This window comes from Oncorhynchus mykiss, chromosome 16 (assembly GCF_013265735.2).
Source record: "Oncorhynchus mykiss isolate Arlee chromosome 16, USDA_OmykA_1.1, whole genome shotgun sequence".
In the NCBI taxonomy this organism is placed as follows: Eukaryota; Metazoa; Chordata; class Actinopteri; order Salmoniformes; family Salmonidae; genus Oncorhynchus; species Oncorhynchus mykiss.
Window position 1 is genome coordinate 61,128,830 of NC_048580.1, and position 24,587 is coordinate 61,153,416.

The window sequence follows — 24,587 nt, forward strand, 5'->3', positions numbered from 1 at the left end:
TATGATACCAAGGTTTGCTCTTTGATGCTGAAATGGTCATGTAAAGGTATATTGTATTACAAGGCCTAAAGAAAGAAACACAACCCAACGCAAACCACCACACTACACATAAAATAAAGATAATTGTGTTTTACAGGTAATTGTATCCTATTTCGTCCTCTGTCCACCCTGCAGGCTCTGGAGTACCTGTTGAAGTTTATCGTCCAGTCTCGGATCCTGTACTCGCGAGCGACCTGTGGTATGGAGGAGGAGCTGTTCAGGGCCAGCATCCAGGAGCTCTTCCAGTCCATCCGCTTTGTGTTGAGTCTGGACAGCCGCAGCTCAGAGACCCTCGTCTTCACACAGGTCAGAACATCAGCACTTCCGGTCTGTCTCTAGCTTGTCTTTATCCCAGAAGGGATAACTACATAGACAGATCAGTACATTTTGACTGGACTATTATGAGCTTATCGGCTCCTTTGTTCCTTGTGTTCATTTAGCTTTGATTCAATTGACATTCATGTATCAATAATTTGTCATTGATTTCATGTATTGTTTCATTTCTTTGTTGCTTTCCTGTAAAGCACTTTAAATCTGAACGAAAAACAGTCCGCCTCTTTCTCCAATTGTATTTATGTATTTTGTAAGAAGAAAAAAAAAAACTATTCTCATGATAGCCAATTAAATCTTGTCTCATCACTGCAACTCCCCAATGGGCTCGGGAGAAGCAAAGGTCGAGCCATCAGTCATCCGAAACATGACCCGCCTAACAGCGCTTCTTAACACCCACCTGCACCAATTTGTCAGAGGAAACACCGTTCAACTGACAACCGAAATCAGCCTGCAGGCGCCCAGCCCGCCAAATCGAGTAGAGCGCGAAGAATAGAGCGCGAAGACAGCCTGGGATCAAACCCAGGTCAAGCACCTCGATGCAGTGCCTTGAGCCACTCGGGAAGCACCTCTTTCTCAATTTTCAAACAGAAATGGGGTGTGCCTTTGCTATGATCAACATAGCTTGTTCGTTATCTACCCTAGCCACTGTAGCTAGCCAGTAACTCCTCCAGTATGTGTTGTCATTTCACAGGATTTGTTTTTGGACAGAAGCTGTAGAGATCGGTAATACATGGCACTTCTGTAGCCATATATCTTATTCCTCTTTTTTTAAAGCATTCAATTACCTGGTATAATGGTGCACTGATCAGTTACAGTTTAAAGCTATTATTTTTAAATGTTTGCCCAAACATTTAGACCTTTAATGCATATATAATTCAGTGGAGGCTGGTGGGAGGAGAGATGGGACTGGCTCATTGTAATTGCTGAAATGGAATAAATGGAACGGTATCACACAATTGTCACAGGCCTGCTCATAGCCTGTGGCAAAAATGAGGGGACGCGAACAGGTATAGGCCAATTAAAAAATGTTCTTTATTGTAAACAAAACTATTAACTTTAAACTAAGAAAAAGGAATGAGGTGTGGAAGTATCATAATGTAAGGTGTATGTATGTAAAGTGCATGGATGCGTGAATCTGTGTGTGTGAATGACTGAGTGAAAACTATGCAAAACTTTAAAAAAATCTATAAAAAAACAGGTTCATACCTGGAGGAGCGGAGAGAGAGAGGTGATTAGTGAGTTTAAATACTCTGATCCCAGGTGACTCCAATCACTAATGACCCTCCTCTGCCTGCAGGAGGAACCGCCCCTGCAATGCAGAGGAGCCGTGACACCACCCCTCCTTAAAATGAGGGTCCCACCCACTCAACCCACATTCCTCCAACATATTCAAAACAATTCAAATCCCCCCCCCCCCCAAAAAGGTCCCAGCTCCTAGTAGTAGCCCCGTGTCCCCCCAATTGACTGTCCACCTCTCAAACTCGGCAGCCCTGGTACCTGGGGGGCAATTTAAGAGGAAAGAGGCGCAGACAGCCTGTAGGGGTCAGATAGAATATACAAACTAGGTTAAAAGGAGCATGGGACAGAGAATCAGCAATGATAATATCCTTACCACTAATGTGTCTAATATCAAGGTTGAATGGTTGCAAGAACAAAGCCAAACGCATCAGGCGCTGGTTGGGATTTTGCATGGACCTCAGACAAATAAGTGGGTTTGCGATGGAGTGTCAGAAAACAAAACAGGGTAGTTTCTAATAAAAGCTACCAATTCATCAGGTTTCTCAGAGTCTAAATGATCTACCAAAACCAAGGTTTGCAAAGTCTGGGAGTTTTTCAACCAACCTTGTAAGACCTCATCTGAAACCCTAACGTCCTCCTCTTCTCATCCGCTCCATCAAATGAAAGCCACAAGATGCAGTGACTGGAGCAGCAGTCAACACTGACCTCACTGCTGGAGTGCCTTCTACTTTGCTTAGATCATGGGAGTGATAACATTTTAACAGGTTCACATGCCATAATTTAGAGGACTTCCTATGACCAGGGGTTTCAATAAGATAGATTTGAACTGACACTTTACGCAACACAATGAAAAGGACCACAATATTTGGCCTGAAAAGGTGAACTTACAAGAGGCAGAAGAGCAAGTACACGATCACCGGGACTAAACTCACGCAGCTCAGCCTGTCCGTCATATTTCAGTTTCATTTTCCATGGAGAAGATTTTAGTTTCTTTCGCCAGTTCACCAGCCCTATACAACTTCAACCTAAAACCATTTACATGGTCAATAAGGTTCTGAGGTGGTTCCTCAGGCAAACAACCATCCTGCAACACTGCTAAAGGCCCACGCACCTTATGACCAAACACTAAGTCATTTGGGCTAAACCCTGTGCTTTCCTGCACTACTTCACGAGCAGCTAGTAACAGCCAAGGTAAACCCTCCTCCCAATCTGCAGACAGTTCTGTACAGTATGCACGAAACAAGGATTTTAAAGTTTGATGAAAACGTTCCAATGCTCCCTGGCTCTGGGCATGGAACGCAGTAGACTTGTGTTTAACTTTAAGCGGTTTGAGAACCTGAGAAAATAAATGGGAGGTAAAGTTAGACCCCAGATCTGACTGGATGATTTTTGGAATCCCAAATGTTGAAATATAATGAGTTAACGCTTCAACTACTGATTTTGAATTTATGGTACGCAAGGAAAAAGCTGCCTGATATCTGGTTGCTTGACACATAACAGTTAATACGTAGCTATGACCTGACTTGGACCTTGGTAAAGGCCCAACACAATCGATAATAAGATGCTCAAAAGGTTGCCCTATGGCTGGTATTGGATACAAAGGTGCTGGCTTTACAACCTGGTTTGGCTTGCTTGTGCGCTGACACGTATCACAAGTTTTAATAAACTGCAATACATCCCGCTTTAAACGTGGCCAGAAAAAAATAACGAAGTATGCGATCATACGTTTTACGAACACCCATATGACCTGCCACATCACCATGTGAAGTTTGCAACACTTTATTTCGCAAAGTAGTAGGTACAACTATTTGAAAGACTGGTTCTCCTAGACCCTGATCATAGTGTGGAACCCATTTCCTGACCAACAGCCCATCCAGAAGAAAATAACACTGAGCACTATTCCTCACCACTGAATCAGGAACAACTTTATCAAACAGATCAGCCAAGTTAGTATCAGCCTTTTGCTCAGCCATCAATGATTCTCTAGAACTAGTCATCTGTTCTGTCTGGAGTTTGACCGGCAACTCAAGACTTTCTGGCTTACTCTCAATCTCCTTACGAGAGGCCGTGCGGGTAACCGCACAAACTGGAAATACCTCAGGAGACATACAGTTTTGATCCTGAGATTCCCTTGCAGGTGACCCTGAAGGTTGCTTCTTACAGATGTTTAGTTTGCCATCTGCCCACACCTTACTACCTGCCAAGTCATTCCCCAAAATCATGTGGACTCCCTCTACTGGCAACTGGGGTCTAACCCCAACATCTACATCACCCTCTACCAGACCATATTTTAAGGTAACTTCATGTAAAGGACAAGAGAATGGAACTAAACCCATACCACATACCATTACACAACTGCCAGTATCAGACTCTTTAGAGAACGGCAAAACAGATTCCAGAATAAAATAATCTAAAGCTCCAGTGTCTCTTCAGATCTTGATTGAAACATTTTGGTTGCCATCTACCAGGGACACTACACCATCTGAAATAAAGGCTGAAAAATCAGTGGGAAGACAGAATCAAACTCAACGAGTGGCTGAAAAAGCTCACCCTGGTGGTCAGAGGCTGTAACAGGAGCTGTCATCACAGCAGGTGATGACCTGACTTTTTTTGATTTAAGCAGAGGACAATCTTTCTTCCAATGTCCTTCAACTAAACAGTAGCGACAGGTATTAGCATTAACCGGTGCTTTAAGTCCTCCGGACCCAAACTTCTGCTGATGTCTTTGGAAAGAAGCCCCAGAAAAAGGTGACCTACTATTCCTAGGAGTAAGTTATTTTTATGGTACATGTCACTGTTTGACTCAAAATGGCTTTTATGTGTTAGCCTGTACTCATCTGCAAGGATTGCTGCATCACTTGGAGACTTAACTTTACGTTCATTCATGTATGTAGCAACCTGGTCAGACACAGAAGTTTTGAACTGTTTTAACAATCAAATTAGACAGACCCTCAAAAGTAGTAACTTCAGAAGCTGTACACCAACAATTAAATGCAGAAGTCAAATCATGAACAAACTCAGAATAGGTTTGTGAATCTAACTTTTTCCTGTAACGAAAACATTGACAATATGCCTCTGGCACAAGCTCATAGACCTTCAGAACTGCTGATTTAACTTTAGCAAAAACTTTACTGTCAGCTACACTCAGTGCTGTAAAAGCCTCACGTGCTTTACCTGTAAGTACACATTGCAACAACATAGTCATGTCCAAATCTGACCAAGCTCTAGCTTCCACAATATGCTCAAATAAAGCAAAGTATGTGTCTGGATCTGACTCAAATGTAGGCAACAAACGAAGATTCTGTGAAACATCAAACTGTGGTAGTCCTTCTGGTCTATTAGAGCGATTGAGAAATGCTCTCTAACTGCATTTGCAACAGCTCCCTTTGCTGCTCAAAAGATGAAGGGCTAGACTGAAAACCTGCACCCCCACTACTAGCAGACTGACCCCAAAAAACACCCATTTCTCCAAGACCCTGCTTTAATCTAGTTTTAACAGTCAATTTTTTTTTAGCAACAATCTCAATCTGATAATGTTCAGCAATTTCAATGAACTGCTCCTTAGTACACAACTCTAAGACTACCTCTGAAGGAGCTTGAACAAAACTACTCAAAATGGACGACATTTTCCTCAACCAATACAACTCTTACAAATGCTCCAAAAAAAACACAACTCAGTTGCTGTCAGTCTGGGTTCAAGGACAGGAGCCACACCCCACTATCCTCCAAAACCAAAAACAACCCCCCCCCCCCCCATAACCACGGAGGTGCTCCCCAGCCGATGTAGGGGAAAAGGGTAGAGCATCCCTTTCCCACGTTCACTGCCCCCCCCCCCCCCCCCCCGTCCCATAACCACGGAGGTGCTCCCGAGCCGGTGTAGGGGAAAAGGGAAAGGGATGCTCTACCCACGTTCACTGCCCCCCCCCCCCCCCCCCCATAACCACAGAGGTGCTCCCGAGCCAATGTAGGGGAAAAGGGAAAGGGATGCTCTACCCACGTTCACTGCCACCTAAAACAAAAACACCACGAGCCTCCTATTGACACTCGCTGATAAGCCTGAACATGAGAGGACTCCCACCTGAACAAAACCCAGAAAAACCCAGAGTGAATTGCTAACCAAATTTAGCTCCCAAGCTAACTGAACCAAAAGAACACATGGCTCTCAATGCTCTCTCCAATATTGGCCCAACCAAAACATCCCCTCCAACAAAAAAATTGGCAATCTGAACTAAACTACAAAACAATAATCGAATAAGCCAAATTACAAATAAACAAATAGACAAAACCTTAACTATAACAAAATGTTAAAGTAAACTAAAATACTAAAGACTAAAGTACAATTAACTTTAACTTACAGACGAGCCCCCACATGTCACAGGTACGCGAACAACAGGTATAGGCCAATTAAAAAAAAATCTTTATTGTAAACAAAACTATTAGCAGAGAGAGAGAGGTGATTAGTGACAGTTTAAATACTCTGATCCCAAGTGACTCCAATCACTAATGACCCTCCTCTGCCTGCAGGAGGAACCGCCCCTGCAATGCAGAGGAGGAGTCGTGACACATGGAAACCACATGTTTGACTCTGTTCCATCAATTCCATTTCAGCCATTACAATGAGCCTGTCCTCCTACAGCTTCTCCCACCAGCCTCCGCTGATATACTTTGTATCATTTTATTTTTATTCTGATCCCTCTTTTTACTGTTGTGATCAACTGCATGCTTTTCTATGGTAGACATGCTCCAAGTCTCCCTCGTCTCAGTTAGTCACAGCGCAACATTGTGTTGGACACCCAGTGCAGCAGTTGCTCTCTGTCAGCTGTCAACCTCCCTCGATAAGATATGTGTTACCCTGCCCTGTTTTGGTTTACGTTCTTCTTATGGTCCTTTTAAGACGTATGTATCCCTGTATGGATGTTACAGTCCTAAAACTCCCTTATGGCATAGTGTCATTTACAAGTGATCTAGACCTGCTTCTCCCTGTCTCTCTGCTCTTCTCTCTTTGCCTCTTTGTCTCCCTCTGTCTGTCTGTCTGTTCTCCTTTTCTCTCCCTCCTTTCTTGTCTCTTCTCCTTGACCCTGTCAGGCGGCGTTATTGAACAGTTTCCCAGACATCTTTGACGAGCTGCTGCAGATGTTCACAGTGCAGGAGGTGGCTGAGTATGTCCGGGGCACGCTGGGGAGCATGCCCAGTACGGTGGACATCGGTCAGTCTATGGACGTGGTCAAACTGCAGTCTATCGCCCGCACCGTCGAGAGCAGGCTCTTCTTCTTCCCTGGTAAGACTGAAGACTACAGGACAGCTTTACTAACACCAAATGAAACTGTGAACACTGTTAGATGCTCCTAAAGTGGAAATGTAATAGATTGTTTTACCTGTAACTGGTTCTTTGTCAGGACAAAGAATCTAAAAGGCAAAGGCTAAAGCTGGTTAAAATCTTTCTACAATTGATCCTTCACTCTCTCCCCTTCTTCCTCTCTCTCCGTATCCCTCCCATTCTCTTCCCCTCTTCCTCTCTCTCCCCCTCTCAGAGTCTCGTAGTATTTTGCTGCCGGTGGTCCTGCATCACATCCACCTGCACCTGCGCCAGCAGAGGGAGCTGCTGATCTGCTCAGGAATCCTCACTAGCATTTTCTCCATCATCAATACCAGTGCTATGGTACATCACATCACCACTGAATCTACTGCAGTAGAAGAGATTGGAGTTGAAGTTGTCCTAATCATCATCATTAGGAGGATGAAATTATATCTGACCCTGTATCAGTGGTTAGGGGCTACTTCTCTGTAACAAAAGCTGGTACCATAACTGGTTACTAGACCACCTACAGTAGTGTATCTATAGTATCCCAGCTAAACATTCTTTTCACATTTCTTGTATCAAATGGAATTAAAGATGGGATGACAGACTAGTTGGTAAAACTTTATACACTGCCAAGGCTGGTTAAGGCAATTATAATACCATGTCATTGTTCAGACATTATTGTCAAGACATTATTTTGTAGGCCACTTTACGTTGAGTGCTGAATTAATATTTTAATTGGTCTGTCGAGCGGCTTATACAAATTAATGAATTATTCATTAAATTCCTTCTCCCTCGATCTCCCTCTCTCTTTCCTCCTCTTCTCTACTTCTCTCTATCTCTCTCTCTGCCCCTCCCACTCTATCCTTCCTATTTCCTCACCTCTCCCCATCGTTTCTCTCTCCCCCTCTTCCTAGGAGTCTTCTGTTCAGGAGGAGGTAGAGATGATGGTGGAGAGCCTGTTGGATGTTCTGCTCCAGACTCTGTTGTCCATCATGTCCAAGTCTCAGTCTCTGGAGACAGCTAGGGGGCAGCGCTGTCCCCAGTGCACGGCTGAGATCACGGTCAGAGACTCTCCTCTCCTACACTACATGAAAAAGATAATGTTTTGTAATGCATGGAACCTCACTGATATGGAAGTGTTTCTGCCTGTCCAGGGGGAGTATGTGTCCACTCTGCTGTCTCTACTTAGACAGATGACAGAGGTCCACTTCCACCACCTGCTCAACAACTTCCACAGCAAAGAGGAACTCAAGGTGAGAGCTACAGTCTCAGTCTGATTTAGGAACCTGGGGCTGAGGTATAATATGTAGATGATAATGTACACAATACTCACTACCTCCATTGACTTCCAGGAGTTCCTGTTGAAGATCTTCTGTGTGTTCCGGAACCTGATGAAGCTCACCATCTTCCCCCGAGACTGGAGTGTCATGAGGCTTCTGACCAGTCAGTAAGTCTGACTCGCATTAGCTGTAACACTGCCTTCATATGGCCTCCTATAGGAGATAAGGGAAAATATGCAGCTATGAGATGAAAGTCCTTACGCTGATAGCACGTGACATTTGTGTAGACGTTGCGTCTTTTTTATCCTAACGTTTTGCTGTGACTTCTTCTGCAGTGTCATTGTGGTGACAACACAGTACCTGTCCCCAGCGTTACACAAGAACTTCTCTGAGGCGGATTTTGACTTCAAGGTGCGTGCCTCTGTAGAGAAACGAGACGTGTCATGTTGAACAACAGCAGTAAACAATAGAGCCTGATAAATATCCCGGAGAAGTCGACCCAGAACCTGCTGTTCTCTCCTTGTCTTTCTCTGTTCACAAAGGACTCTGTTTTTCTCTCCATGGTTTCCTAACAACATTATGCTGTCATTCTGTGTTGCACCTGTCTCCAGTCTTATGTGTCTGAGTTGGTTCAACCTGGATTTATGACTGCAGAGAAACTATTGAAATGCATAACCGGATGGTGAAATGTATAAAGTGACAACATTGCTAAGACGTAGGCCTACATGGATAGATAGATAACAGATGGATAGGTCTTTGCCGTTAAAGGGAATTTGAACACGTGTCTGATGTTCTTTCTCAGGTGTGGAACTCTTTCTTCAGCCTGACGGTCCTGTACATCAACCAGCCCAGTCTGCAGCTGGAGCCCCTCACACAGGCCAAGAGGAAGAAAGTCCTGGACAAGTAAGAACCTCTCCATCACGTGTGTGTGTGTGTATTTATCTGTGTGTGTGGTCAGTAGTTCTACGTTTTCTACATTACCCCCCCCCCCCCCCCCCCCCCCCCCCCACCCCCCTCGTCCTTCCTCTGTAGGTATGGAGACATGAGAGTGATGATGGCCTATGAGCTCTTCAGCATGTGGCAGAAGCTTGGTGAGATAAAATGACATTCAGATGCTTTGTTGTCATTCTAGCCTTCATGGGTAATGTCATGTGTGTTTCTATAACATCTGTGTTGTGCCCTCTCTGCGTGCTCCAGGTGAGAATAAGCCCCACTTTATCCCTGGAATGATGGGTCCATTCCTGGGAGTGACGCTCGTGCCTCAGAGCGAGGTCCGGAATATCATGATTCCCATCTTCCATGACATGATGGACTGGGAGCAGAGGCAGAACGGGAACTTCAAACTGGTCAGTGCTGTCTGTCCCCTGCTGTGTGCCACCGCTCATCCTCTGTTGGCCTTGTTTAACTTCATGTTATAACCCAATATCATATCTATGTTATGGATCTATGATTTTAGTGCTACTGTAGAAGTGGGATGGTTGGTTCCTTATGCACTAACCTATTTCTCTGTCTGTCTGTCTGTCTGTCTGTCTGTCTGTCTGTCTGTCTGTCTGTCTGTCTGTCTGTCTGTCTGTCTGTCTGTCTGTCTGTCTGTCTGTCTGTGTCTGTCTGTCTGCCTGTCTGTCTGTCTGTCTGTAGGTGGAAGCAGAGTTGATGGACAAGCTGGAGAGTATGGTGTCAGATGGGAAAGGGGATGGCAATCACAGAGAGCTTTTTGGTCTGCTGTAAGAACCAACAACCTCAGTCTTCTATTCATAAACAATGTGACCTGAGTCAGTGTGCTGTAGTACAGATGTAGGATCTTCAGTTGAGTCAGTTTGCTACAGCAGGAAAATTATCTTGCAGCAACAGTGTATTATAATTAATGGCATTTTTGTAAGGATTGATACTTTTTCGTTAGGGCAAATCAGGTCTGAGATTTCAAAGTGGAAATTACAACATTTAGAAACCTTTTTAAACATTGAATACACAAAGTTTGCATTTCCTTCTGTGCAGGAAAATTCTCCAAAACAAAAGAGTGATCAAATTAAGATCCTACATCTTTAATGTTCTTTTGTATGCTCCTGACTTGTTGTCTTTTTCTGCTGCGTCTTTCAGGACCCAGTTGTTTGGGCCTTACCCCAGGTAAGATATCCGTTTCCCCACAGCCCAAGCTTTTAGCTCTACCACTATCCTGATCCTCAAATAAATAAGTATTTATGGTTTACTGTCCTTAATGTGCACGTGTAACATAGAGCTTGTTTGTCTGTAGCCTACTTGAGAAAATTGAGCAGGAGACGTGGAGAGAGACGGGCATCTCATTTGTCACCTCCGTCACGAGACTGATGGAGCGGCTGCTAGATTACAGGTAGATTGGATTACTCATTACAAGCAACATGTTAATATCATAACATTGACTACATACATGGATGTACTGTAGAGATTGGAGAGACATCAAAACCCTGCTCTACTTTTAGGGAGTGTATGAAAGGAGATGAAATGGAGAACAAGAAAATTGGTGGCTCTTCCAACCTCATGGTGAGACATCGTATGATTTATTATACTTTATAACTTATATACCAGTTATGCCAGAGATGTGTTGAGACAACTGCAAATGTACTTTGGTTTTTGGTTGCTGTAGTAATCTTGCTTCCTGATAACATTTGGCTGTCCTCCCCAGAATTTCTACAAGTCTGAGATGAACAAGGAGGAGATGTACATCCGCTACATCCACAAGCTGTGTGATCTGCACCTGCAGGCAGAGGACTACACAGGTAACACACTGGTCAACCTGCTCACACGGTATAGTATTGGAACCCTGTGACAGTCAGGATTACTACGTAAGGTCAATGTGGTGAATTGTGATGACCTTTGTGTCCTCCCTACCAACAGAGGCAGCGTTCACCCTGCTTCTGTACTGGGAACTGCTGCACTGGGAGGACCGCCCCCTCAGAGAGTTCCTCCACTACCCCACACAGAGCGAGTGGCAACGCAAGGAGGGCCTCAGTCGCAAAGTCCTCCACTATTTCAACAAGGGAAAGGCAAGTCAAGCTAAAATAAGTCAAGCTAAGTTAAGTCAAGCTAAGTTAAGTCAAGCAAAAAAAAAGTCAATCTAAAACAAGTAAAAATAAGTAATTCAACAAAGGAAGTGCAAGGCTTTGTCTAGCCACTTTAGGTATTATTCAAATGTGAGATCTTTTAATTTGGCCCAAATTAAACCATCATTTTATTTGATAAAGTTCCAAATGGATGTACATCTCAAGTCTAAGCACTTCTGCATGTGTCATGATTTCCCTTCAAATCCTCCTGAGAATGATATTCCATAGACATGATATACCTATAATGAGAGATTCCATATGAGTGAGAGCTCTGTCTCTGTCTCTTTCCAGTGTTGGGAATATGGAATATCACTCTGTCGGGAACTGGCTTTCCAGTATGAAACCTTATATGATTACCAGAGTCTGAGCTGGATAAGGGTGAGTCTGTCTGTCTGTCTGTCTGTCTGTCTGTCTGTCTGTCTGTCTGTCTGTCTGTCTGTCTGTCTGTCTGTCTGTCTGTCTGAGTCTCTCTCTCTCTGTCTCTCTATGTCTCTGTCTCTCTCTGTGTCTGTCTCTGGCTCTCTCTCTCTCTCTCTGGCCCTCTCTTTCTTTCTCTCTTTCTCCCCTTGTCTCTCTGTGTTATCCCTGTCTCTTTAAAAAATGATTTGCATCAGAGCCATTACTTTATCCCCCAGTCACTACTCATCATCACAAAGATGGAAAGTAAATAGAAAGGAATGGAATATAATATAAATAGTTTATTGTCCTCACATTGTGGAAATATATTTACATTGCAATACACAATACACAATACACAATACACAAAATATCAAAAACATTATGACCACTTTGTCATCAAGGGAACCTCGTTGATGTGTGTTGCTGAGAAAGATCAAGACTCTCTGAGGGTTGAATCAAGTATTTTTGTCTTTATAGAAAATGGAAGCTGCGTACTATGACAACATCATAGAACAGCAGAGGATTGAACCAGAGTTCTTCAGGATGGGCTTCTATGGCAGGAAGTTTCCTTTTTTCCTTAGGGTGAGATGAACACACACACACACACACACACACACACGCACACATGCACACGCACACTGTCTTGTTTAACTAACCTTGTGGGGACACACAATTCAGTCCCATTCAAAATCCTATTTTTCCTACCCCCTAACCCTAACTCTAACCCTAACCTTAACCCCAAAACCTAACCTTAACCCTAAACCTAACCCTAGCTCCTAATCCTAAAACTAACACTAAACCTAATTCTAACCCTAAACCCCCTAGAATAAAATTTGACCTTGTGTGGACACACACACACACACACACACACGCGCGCACACACACAGGATCTTTTATCTAATTGCTATTTTTTTGTACCTATCAATTGGATGACAACTCTTCTCTCCAGAATAAGGAATTTGTGTGCCGGGGTTATGACTATGAACGACTTGAGGATTTCCAGCAAAGGATGCTGGGAGAATTCCCACAGGCCATTGCCATGCAGCACCCCAACCAACCAGATGACGCCCTCCTACAGAGTGATGCTCAGTGTATCCTAACCTAACCATGGTCAGTGTGTGTGTGTGTGTGTCAACTCAACTGTCAGCCTATTTGGCTATGTTTACCTTAACACGTGGCCTCAGACCTGCAGATCTATGCGGTGACCCCAGTGTCAGACATTACTGATGTGCCTCAGCTGGAGCGTGTCCCAGAGAGGATCAAGAGCTTCTACCGCATCAACAATGTCACTCGCTTTCACTACGACAGACCCTTCCACAAGGGACCCAAGGACAGGGAGAATGAGTTCAGAGTATGTGTGTGTGTCTTTTATGTCCAAGTTGTTGCTTTGTATTTCTAAATAGAATGAATGACAATGGAAGGTAATTATATTGTCTATATACTATACAGAAGGTGATTCAGTGTTTTATGTGTGTGTTTTCAGAGCCTGTGGATTGAGAGAACCACCCTGATTCTGTCTCGTCCCCTCCCTGGAATCTCCCGCTGGGCTGAGGTGGAGAGGAGAGAACTGGTGAGGAGCACTGTCATCCCATACTGTCGTCTTATAGGCTATTGTCATCTCATGCTGTCATCTCATGATGTCGTCTCATACTGTCTTCTCATACTGTTGTCTCAAACTGTCGTCTCATACTGTCATCTCAAACTGTCATCTCAAACTGTCATCTCATACTGTCGTCTCATACTGTCTTCTCATACTGTCTTCTCATACTGTCATCTCATACTGTCTTCTCATACTGTCGTCTCATACTGTCTTCTCATACTGTCATCTCAAACTGTTGTCTCATACTGTCATCTCAAACTGTCATCTCATACTGTCGTCTCATACTGTCATCTCATACTGTCGTCTCATACTGTCATCTCCTACTGTCATCTCATACTGTCGTCTCATACTGTCATCTCAAACTGTCATCTCATACTGTCTTCTCATACTGTCTTCTCATACTGTCATCTCATACTGTCATCTCATACTGTCTTCTCATACTGTCATCTCAAACTGTTGTCTCATACTGTCATCTCAAACTGTCATCTCATACTGTCGTCTCATAGGCTACTGTCGTCTCATACTGTTGTCTCATACTGACATCTCATTGGCTTCTGTCATCTCATACTGTCGTCTCATACTTTCATCTCATTCTGTCGTCTCATAGGCTACTGTCGTCTCATACTGTCGTCTCATACTGACATCTCATTGGCTTCTGTTATCTCATACTGTCGTCTCATACTGTCGTCTCATACTGTCTTCTCATACTGTCGTCTCATACTGTCTTCTCATACTGTCATCTCAAACTGTTGTCTCAAACTGTCGTCTCAAACTGTCATCTCATACTGTCGTCTCATACTGTCTTCTCATACTGTCTTCTCATACTGTTGTCTCATACTGTCATCTCAAACTGTCATCTCATACTGTTGTCTCAAACTGTCATCTCAAACTGTTGTCTCAAACTGTCATCTCAAACTGTCATCTCAAACTGTCATCTCAAACTGTCGTCTCATACTAACGTCTTAAACGTCGTCTCATACTGTCATCTCATACTGTCGTCTCATACTGTCTTCTCATACTGTCATCTCAAACTGTCATCTCATACTGTTGTCTCAAACTGTCATCTCAAACTGTTGTCTCAAACTGTCATCTCAAACTGTCATCTCAAACTGTCGTCTCATACTAACGTTTCAAACGTCGTCTCATACTGTCATCTCATACTGTCTTCTCATACTGTCATATCATACTGTTGTCTCAAACTGTTGTCTCATACTATCATCTGAAACTGTCGTCTCATACTAACGTTTCAAACGTCGTCTCATACTGTCATCTCATACTGTCTTCTCATACTGTCATATCATACTGTCTTCTCATACTGTCGTCTCATACTGTCGTCTCATACTGTCATATCATACTGTCATCTCATACTGTCGTCTCATACTGTCTTCTCATACTATCATCTGAAACTGTCGTCTCATACTAACGTTTCAAACGTCGTCTCATACTGTCATCTCATTCTGTCATCTAATACTGTCATCTCAAACTGTTGTCTCATACTAATGTCTCAAACGTCGTCTCATACTGTCATCTCATACTGTCTTCTCATACTGTCTTCTCATACTGTCATCTCATACTGTCGTCTCATACTGTCTTCTCATACTGTCTTCTCATACTGTTGTCTCAAACTGTCGTCTCATACTATCATCTGAAACTGTCGTCTCATACTAACGTCTTAAACGTCGTCTCATACTGTCATCTCATACTGTCTTCTCATACTGTCATCTCATACTGTCGTCTCATACTGTCTTCTCATACTGTCTTCTCATACTGTTGTCTCAAACTGTCGTCTCATACTATCATCTGAAACTGTCGTCTCATACTAACGTCTTAAACGTCGTCTCATACTGTCATCTCATACTGTCTTCTCATACTGTTGTCTTATACTATCGTCTCAAATTGTCGTCATCATACTGTCGTCTCAAACGGTCATCTCATACTGTTGTCTCATACTGTCTTCTCATACTGTTGTCTCAAACTGTCTTCTCATACTATCGTCATCATACTGTCGTCTCAAACGTCATCTCATACTGTCGTCTCATACTGTCATCTCATACTGCTGTCTCATACTGTCATCTCATAGTGCTGTCTCATACGTTCGTTTCAAACTGTCATCTCCTACTGTCATCTCATACTATCATCTCAAATTGTCGTCTCATTCTGTCATCTCATAGACTTCTGTTGTCTCATACTGTCATCTCATTGGCTTCTGTCATCTAAAGCCTGTCGTCTCATACTTACATCTCATACTGTCGTCTCATAGGCTACTGTCGTCTCATACTGTCGTCTCATACTGACATCTCATTGGCTTCTGTTATCTCATACTGTCGTCTCATGCTGTCATCTCATGCTGTCATCCCATAGGCTGTCGTCTCACGCTGTCGTCTCACGCTGTCGTCTCATACTGTCGTCTCATACTGTCTTCTCAAACTGTGACATCAGACTCCTTAGGGAGATGATGCAAGCGGGTGCATCATTTGTGTTTGCCTCTCTCTCTGTCATTATGGATTCAAATCTATGTGTGTGTGTGCAGGTGGAGGTGAGCCCTCTGGAGAATGCCATCTACGTGGTGGAGAATAAGACCCAGGAGCTGCGGACTCTGATCAGCCAGTACCAGCACCGGCAGCACCATGGCAACATCAACCCCCTCAGCATGCTGCTCAACGGGGTCATAGATGCTGCAGTCAACGGGGGCATCGCCAGATACCAGGAGGTACTGACAGAGAGGGATGGAGGGAGGGATGGAGGGAACATTCAGTGTTATCTGCTAAGGACCCAGTTGGTATTCGATAGAACGTTGCGACCCTGCCCGCCTGTGGGGAAACCAGGCAGGTTTTGAAACTGCAGTAAAAGTGCAGTTACTGCAGTCGACTGTAGTATTTTGGATGCAATAAGTGCAGAATAACTGCAGTGAAGTGCAGTTATACTAAACTCTAACTGTAGTTACACTGCAAAATTACTGCAGTAAAAAAAGGTGTTATTTTGGATGCAGTATTTATAGCATACTAAAGTTAGTGGAGTTACAAACGGACTGTACTAAACAAGTTAAATGTTTTCCACACACGTAGATGGACACAGCGTCCCTCCATTTCCCACACCGAATAGCTTGAAGCCACAGGGCTCTTCTTGCAGGCTCTACTTCCCTATGTGGGAGCATTCGAACCATTGGTTGAGATTTTTGACCTGGCTTCATGTACATTGAACAACACAGCAGCTTTTCGGCATGTTTTGTTCTTTCTGTAAAACAAAAAATCTACGACCAAGTTGGCTCTTTTACAATACCAATAGGAAAGAATGTTTGTTTCCCCAATGTGTGGGCATATTATTATTATTATTATTATTATTATGTGAATATCGACTTGGAGTATGCCTTGTAACTCATTCATATCCCATGTTCATCCTCCACAGGCATTCTTTGATAAGGAGTACATCAACAGTCAACCAGAGGACACAGAGAGGATAGCTCAGCTAAATGACCTGATGCAGGAACAGGTCAGACACAACTCTTAACTCCTCACTGCCCACTGGTCAATGGTCCATACAGTGTACATGGGTATAGAGGACAGATACACCATATGTTCTCTCTTTCCTACATGTTGTTTCATTGTCACAGGTTCACATCCTTGGAGTGGGGCTGGCTGTCCACGAGAAGTTGGTGCACCCAGAAATGCGTCCTCTGCACAAAAAGCTGATAGATCAGTTCCACATGATGAGGGCTGGTTTACACCAGGTAAGTGGTTCCACATGCTCTTCTGTTTGTGTGTGTGTGCGCGTGCGCGTGCAGTCAGTGTAAATATTCAGAGCAGTCTTTATATGTGGCCCAACAGGGGTTGCCAGCGGCCTACACAGGGGTCAACTCTCCCAGAGGCATCCTGACCACTCACAGCCACATGAGCCCAGAGAGCGTTCGTCTGATACACAGACACAGGTCAGTTTCACACAGGTTTCACTTGAGAAAGAGATGTTACAGTAATCTCAATGTGACCACCTTTTAAAACATGATTTTCTCTCTCCCTCTATTTTAGCCCTATGAACCTGCAAGGTTCTATACGCCAGTCCTCCTCCTCCCTCTCTTCTCACACCTCCAGCGAGGCGGGAGGAAACCTGGTCATCCTGACAGATGGCCTGATGGGAGAGCCCCCTGAGGATACGGCACACATGCAGGTGGGTTTAACATGCACGCATACACACACACAAGATTTGTACATTTTGACGATACGTGTGTGAACAGATGTTTTATTTTCCAGCCAAGCCCTTCCTCCTCCAGTCTGAGCTCCATTCGCTCCACCTCTTCCCAGATAATCAACTCCGCCCCTTCCAGCGCTAGAGGTGAGTGACTCCTGCACCAGAAAGTAAATGTTTTATTTAGGAAACATGCTAATTCACAGTTGTGACTATAACTGTCAGTCAGTGTATATCCAGTGTTTATCAGTGGGTCTCTGGTGTCCATACAGTCTACAGCAGGCCCATCCTATCCCCCTCCCTCCCTCCCCCAGGCTCTCCGTCCCTACCGGATAAAACCAAACACAACCGGGAGGTGATGATTCTGCTGCCCCCTCACCAGAGAACTAACAACACCATGTACTACAGCATGACTGACAACGGACAGGTACTGACATTACAGGCCAAACCATTCAATTGCTGCCAAATGGACTGACGACATTTCTGCCAAATGGACTGACGACATTGCTGCCAAATGGACTGACGACATTGCTGCCAAATGGACTGACGACATTGCTGCCAAATGGACTGACGACAATGCTGCCAAATGGACTGACGACATTGCTGCCAAATGGACTGACGACATTGCTGCATTAGTTATTTAAGAAGACAGTTAGTTCACTGAAGCTTTGGAACAGCAAATTGGCCCGAAGCAGAAATATACTGGTACTGAGACTACAGAGCATACTGTTTGTTCTTATACTTCACCCTTATTTTTAGCCTGTGTTGTCTCTCTGTTTGCAGAGCAACAATCTGCAGCGTGCCTTACTCCAACAAGTGAGCCCCTGTAAGCCATGCATTGATCCTCACATGGGCTTGCCAGAGAAAGGCAAGTATACTGAATCTGCGTGGTAAAATTGGTTAATGATGCTTTTCTCTAGTGTTGAGCTAAGTAGGACACAACTACACATACAATAGGAGGATTTCCTAGCTCTGTAGTGAACATGTGGTTTTCTGGTGTTCCCACAGTGTTCCCTAGTGCCCCCAGCAGCTGGAGTCTAGATGGGGAGGGTAGGGAGACAGTGCCCTACATCCAGGGACCTACAGGGGGTGTTATCATGCCCCCCGTCCCGCCCAGGTCCTTCCCACCAGGTAAGAACAATCATGTCATAATATACACCTTATTTATGGGTAAGAGTCCCTTAGCTGTCATGTACACTAAATAGAAGGTTTTGTAAAGTACATGGGAAGTTTATTCTGATATGAATGTTTTTACTTCCTCTCTCTAGGTCACTTCCTGATGCACTTTGATGCGTTCCACCACCAGAACAGTGACCCACCCCCAGCACTGCCCATTCGCTCTCTCAGAAAGGTTAAAGACAGTCATGCATACTGCAGCAGTAAATAATGCTATCCTCTTAACTTGGTCAACAGATGTCAACTCATTTCTTATCTTCCTCTCTCTCTTTATCTAGTCTCCTCTCCACCCCATACCAGGCTCCCCTACCAGTCCTCAGTCAGCCCTGGGGGGCAGTAACTCCACCCTCTCGGGCAGTGCCAGCAGTGGCGTCTCCTCTCTGAGTGAGAGTAACTTTGTGGGCCAGTACCCTGATCCCCCTGTGCGAAATGATGCCATGGAGCCCGTCCCCAGCCACCTGTGGACCCCTGAAGAGTACCTGGACTCTCCTTACCTCCACATCCACTACAGCGGGCCAGAAGCAGAGTCCCTCGACCAGGTCCGACCCTTCCACTACCGCAACCCTGTCTCACACCTCCACCCTCACTCCCACCCCCAGTCTCATTCCCAAACAGCCGGCCTCGACGGTCACCCCCACCCTCACTCCCACTCCCAGTCTCACCCCCAACCGGCCGGCCTCGACGGTCACCCCCACCCTCACTCCCATGGGCCCACCCACCACCAGATACCACTCCACGGCCCCCACCGCATTCCTTACCGGCGCCCCCAACCCCCGGCTGTGCCCCCCAAGCCCTACCTGAGGGAGGGGTGCATCCCTGAGGAGGACCTGAGCTCTCTGTTGCCCCAGCCCATCCCCCTGCCTCGGAGGATCTTCCACTCCCCCCATAGCCACAGAGAGGAGCAAGCCAAGGCTGCATGGGAGCAGTGCATCAGCGAGGAACACGAGGAGACACCATGAGGAGACCATCTTTGGCTTCATCTCAATAGTCTATTATAGTATAGTACTAAAGTGCTGGGCCTCTTGGAGATTTCAGTCACCTCGGTGCATCTAAATAGTCTAAAGTGACTCCCTCCCCCCTGTCTCCTTTCCTTCAGCTCCATTGATGTGAAAGATCATGGGCTGTGGAATCATGCAAATACATTGTAATCATTGACCATATTGCTTTCATCCATCCCATGTTTTCATATCAGTGCAGGTAAAGGGGAGGGAACAAGGAGAGGAATCCACTTTAGACTATTGAGATACGCCCTCAATCTTCTCACTGTATTCAGACGGTCTGATTCTGAATGGAGGAAGCAGCCTCATAGGAATTAATAAGGGAAATATTATCTGTTGGACAATGTGACCGATAATAATGACTTTGTTTAAATTAATATTGATTGTACACTCTTCTACAACTAGTATGTGAGCATGTTTAGTTTATTTTCATTTGAGAACAATATACAGCCGTTTTGTGAAACATGACGATCTCGATCAACATGATCAAACGATACAAACTCCGAAAGGACCCCCCCCTTTTCCACAACAAAAGGCAACTACAGAAAGTTATATTCTTAGTAAAGTGATGTTGTCTTTTCTGCTTTCAATGCTACATATATCTAACCTATTAATTTGATAGCTTTGCTACAGTATGTATGGGGTTTTCAAGTACACTTTCCATGCTCTTATTTTTCTCTTTTTTTTTTACAAAACACTGTTTAGTCCTTCGCCATATGGCATTCTCCCATACTCTGTTCTGATACTTGGTTCTCATTGAAAGCAAGTCTGTTATTTGACCTGGGTCGCTCTTCTCAACCCAAACCTCAAAGGACATATAAACCTCAGTTTAGGAGTATTCATCCATACGGTACGTATGGAAAACCAATGTGAATGTATTTAAACAAGATGTGCTATTTGTATTACACAAGTGGCAGGTCTTATTTTCTGTTAATGTGCTTTTATATTTAAGTTATGTATCTATTCCAGTCTTCTAATCTTTTGTGTACCAGATAGAAATATCTCATGAGAGGAGCATGAGTGTTCTCTGACTGACAGATCGGATCAATCCTTGGGAGGGGTACAAGGAAGGGGTGAAATTGTCAGGTGCTGGAACAACAGTGAGTTCCAATTTCAGTTGCACAGGTTGAGCTGGATCCAATAGGACTGGATTGATCCCTGAAAGTAGATGGTGATGGAGACTAAGATGCGGTAAAATGAGAAGTAACGAAGAATAATGAAGAATAATGACTTAACAGTACCTCAATCACCTATTGGACTAACTATACTCAGAAAACCAGTATCACACCCTCTCTCTGCCTCTATATGTTTCAGGCCAATGTCAACCAACAAGTACTAAATATGGACCGTGTGTAAATGGACTGATGGCAATGCCATTGCTTCTGTCTGATTTCCAGTACAACTTACCTGTTTTAATCACCCCCACACCCTCTGCACACCTCCCTCCGCCCACCTGCCTTAAGTGCACTGAATTGCAGTATCAATCTCTCGCTCAGACAACTCACTTGACTGGTTCTGAGAAACTCGTGAAAATGACAGTTCTCCTTTCTCGTCACTTTCTCAACACTCTCCGAACAAAGCAGATAATATCAACGTGTGACATCTGTTTCGTCCTGCCTTGGTTGACGATGTGGTGCTACAGTAATACGTTCTGCCTGCATCTCCTCTTCACCCTGATCTGCAATATGGACATGTTTGTGTATAGAAGATTAGTATGAGTAGCTCAGACAGGACCATGAGTTTGATCTCCTTGGGGAATGAAGGTACAACAGACAGTTAGTTAGCTGTAACGTGTAACTCACCACCAGTGGGTTGGAAAGTGGAGGTCAGTGTTCCAACGACAGTTTTTTGTTTCACACAGTCCTTTTCTGCAGGTAAATGCTTGGTTTTGTGTTCTTGTAAATCAGGTTCTCCACTGATCAGACAACATCTATTTTTGTATGCAGGTTCATCAGTGTTGACGTTTTTCACTGATGTACCATGAAAGGATGCAGGGTATGTTTAGCAGTGGAATTAGTATGGAACAGCACAGCTATAGATTAAATAAGATGAATATCAGGTGTGGGGGGAGGGCAAGCTGATGTTGAGAGGTGTGATACTCAGATCAAATATAGGTACAATAGAATTTTTCAATGTAAATTCTGTTACTGTACATACAGCGGTATTGTGAAATATTTTTTGGGAATTATTGCAGACCCCCCTAAAATAATTGTATTGTTGTTTTGTGTAAATACATGTACTCCAGAAATGGATAGAATTGATGAATACCTATAATCAATGTTTAAAGAAGACTGTGGTGTGTCTGCAATGTTGACTTCAAATCTTCAAATATAAATACTTTATACACTTTTCAATGTGCTTTCTTGTACATATGGTGTTAGCATGATCAAACAGTGTTTGGTTGTAAAAGTGGTTTGCCTACTCCCATAACTGCTGTGGTATGGATTCATTAACAATGCCAAACATTAAAGACAATCTTTTATCAGCCTCGTCTCTGTCATTTCCATTGCTTGCTGCTCAGTGGAAAATAGCAACAATGATTGGCAGTATGTTTGACAGGGAATGGAATTTTTACAGAGGTAGATATATACACAAAGGCAGGGTAAAGTGTCAAGGCATCTGGATAGATAATAATACGAGTAAAATAAAGAACAGAGTAGCAGTAGCAAATGATGAGTGTAAAAGTGTGGTAGTTTCTCCTGTTATTTTCTGCAGATCATCTCAAGCTCTGTCAGGTTGGTTGGGGAGCGTTGCTGCACAGCCATTTTCAGGTCTTTTCAGAAATGTTTGATTGGGTTAAAATCCGGATTCTGGCTGGGTCACTCAAGGACATTCAGAGACTTGTCCCAAAGCCACTTGTGCATTGTCTTGCCTGTGTGCTTATTGTCCTTGTCCTGTTGGAAGGTGAACCTTCAACCCAGTCTGAGGTCCTGAGCGCTCTGCAGCAGGTTTTTGTCAAGGATCTCTCTGTACTTTGCTCCATTCATCTTTACCTCGATCCTGACTAGTCTCCCAGTCCCTGCCGCTGAAAACATCCCCACAGCATGATGCTGCCACCACCATGCTTCACCGTAAAGATGGTGCCAGATTTCCTCTAGACTTGACGCTTGGCATTCAGGCCAAAGAGTTCAATCTTGGTTTCATTAGACCAGAGAATCTTGTTTCTCATGGTCTGAGAGTCCTTTAGGTGACTTTTGGCAAAATCCAAGTGGGCTGTCATGTGCCTTTTACTGAGGAGTGGCTTCCATCTGGTTACTCTACCATAAAGGAAGTCCAGGACCCAGTTCCACAGGGTTCAGACCCATTGCCCCAAACTTAATGATGAGCTTGGAGGGTACAATGGTGTTAAAGGCTGAGCTATAGTCAATGAACAGCATTCTTACGTAGGTATTCCTCTTGTCCAGATGGGATAGGGCAGTGTGTAGTGCAATGGCGATTGCATTGTCTGTGGACGATAAGCAAATTGAAGTGGGTCTAGGGTGTCAGGTAAGGTAGAGGTGATATGATCCTTAACTGGCCTCCCAAAGCACTTGATGATGACAGAAGTGAGTGCTACGGGGCGATAGTAATTTAGTTCAGTTACCTTTGCTTTCTTGAGTACAGGAACAATGGTGGACATCCTAAAGCATGTGGGGACAGCAGACTGGGAAAGATATACTCTGGTACCATTTGTCAGATGGTAGCAGAGTGAACAGTCTATGGTTTGGGTGGCTGGATTCTTTGGCAATTTTAGGGCCCTTCCTCTGACACCACCTGATATAGAGGTTCTGGAAAGCAGGGAGCTCAGCCGCAGGGATGTAGTGGGCTGTCTGCACCACCCATTGTAGCGCTTTGCGGTCAATGGCGGTGGAATTGCCATGCCAAGCGGTGATGCATTCAGTCAAGGTGTTCTACTATAGATCAGGGGTGGGGAACTTCTCGAGGGCATGATTGGTGTCACACTTTTTTTCTCCATCCCTAGCAAACACAGCTGATTAATCAAATTGCATTCTAATCTTAACATCATGATTAGGTGATCATTGGAGTCAGGTGTGTTAGCTGAGGCTGGGGCAAAACTGTGACACCAATCAGGCCCTCGAGGACTGGAATTGCCCACCCCTGAGGGGGATGGTGCAGCTGTATGACTTTTTAAGGATCTGAGGGCCCATGCCAAATCTTTTCAGCCTCATGAGGGGGAAGAGGTGCTGCCGTGTGGGTGTGTTTGGACCATGCTAAGTCCTTAGTGATGTGGACACCAAGGAACTTAAAGCTCTCGACCCGCTCCACAATAGCCCTGTCGATGTGGATGGGGGCGTGCTCTCCCCTCTTTCTCCTCCTACAGATCCTTGGTCTTACTGACTTTGAGGGAGAGGTTGTTGTCCTGGCACCACACTGCTAAGTCTCTGACCTCCTCACTGTGGTATGACTCAAAACAGTAATGTCTAAAGTTGTCCGAAGTGCGCCAGGCTGCGTGCGAGGGAGAGGCAACTGCTCCGGCGACATAACTAGGGAGAATCTATGATATACTCCTCGTGTCCTCTCTCTCAACGGAAACGGTACTGTACTGAATGAACAGTTGAAAAACGTTATTATGGTGGCCCAGGGGGCGATTACCATATGGTGTGCTGCATGCGTTTTGAGATTTCAAATGGTCACACCCATATTGCACATGCCACACCTACAAAACGGGACCAAACCAATGTGTATATGTAATTCACTGGAGGAAACATACCTCAAAGCAGGGAGGATGAGGCAAAGGAAGCCCTTTTTTTTGGAAGTCTATGAGAGTGTTGAATTATGTGAGGCTTATTTGATAAAATATAATTTTTTAAATATTTAGACTGCAAAACGCTACAAAACATCACGTTACAAAGGTTGAAGCAAACTAAAGGCTCCCCAGGTAAATAAGATGATTACATCTTTTAAACAAGAACATTTCCACAACACAGAATGCATTTTAAATTCTCTTTACATTTTAAATATACA

At 44.2% G+C, this 24,587-nt stretch overlaps 1 protein-coding gene across 1 annotated transcript in view; it reads left to right on the forward strand.

Annotated features, from left to right (window-relative positions):
* The window catches only part of LOC110492492 (dedicator of cytokinesis protein 3), a 103,808-nt gene extending 81,701 nt beyond the window's left edge, over window positions 1–22,107 (forward strand). The window contains 32 exon segments of the mRNA XM_036947493.1: window positions 175–345; window positions 6,697–6,889; window positions 7,143–7,270; window positions 7,828–7,974; window positions 8,068–8,166; window positions 8,266–8,360; window positions 8,529–8,604; window positions 8,996–9,096; window positions 9,226–9,284; window positions 9,391–9,539; window positions 9,832–9,917; window positions 10,291–10,317; window positions 10,445–10,540; window positions 10,650–10,710; window positions 10,853–10,946; window positions 11,065–11,213; window positions 11,562–11,648; window positions 12,147–12,251; window positions 12,619–12,760; window positions 12,854–13,020; window positions 13,153–13,239; window positions 15,800–15,979; window positions 16,675–16,758; window positions 16,880–16,996; window positions 17,073–17,194; window positions 17,292–17,433; window positions 17,436–17,595; window positions 17,763–17,875; window positions 18,232–18,316; window positions 18,457–18,579; window positions 18,717–18,799; window positions 18,903–22,107. Coding sequence (XP_036803388.1) covers window positions 175–345; window positions 6,697–6,889; window positions 7,143–7,270; window positions 7,828–7,974; window positions 8,068–8,166; window positions 8,266–8,360; window positions 8,529–8,604; window positions 8,996–9,096; window positions 9,226–9,284; window positions 9,391–9,539; window positions 9,832–9,917; window positions 10,291–10,317; window positions 10,445–10,540; window positions 10,650–10,710; window positions 10,853–10,946; window positions 11,065–11,213; window positions 11,562–11,648; window positions 12,147–12,251; window positions 12,619–12,760; window positions 12,854–13,020; window positions 13,153–13,239; window positions 15,800–15,979; window positions 16,675–16,758; window positions 16,880–16,996; window positions 17,073–17,194; window positions 17,292–17,433; window positions 17,436–17,595; window positions 17,763–17,875; window positions 18,232–18,316; window positions 18,457–18,579; window positions 18,717–18,799; window positions 18,903–19,583 — 4,209 coding nt within the window. The 3' untranslated portion in view covers window positions 19,584–22,107.
* Window positions 22,108–24,587: the final 2,480 nt, after the last annotated feature.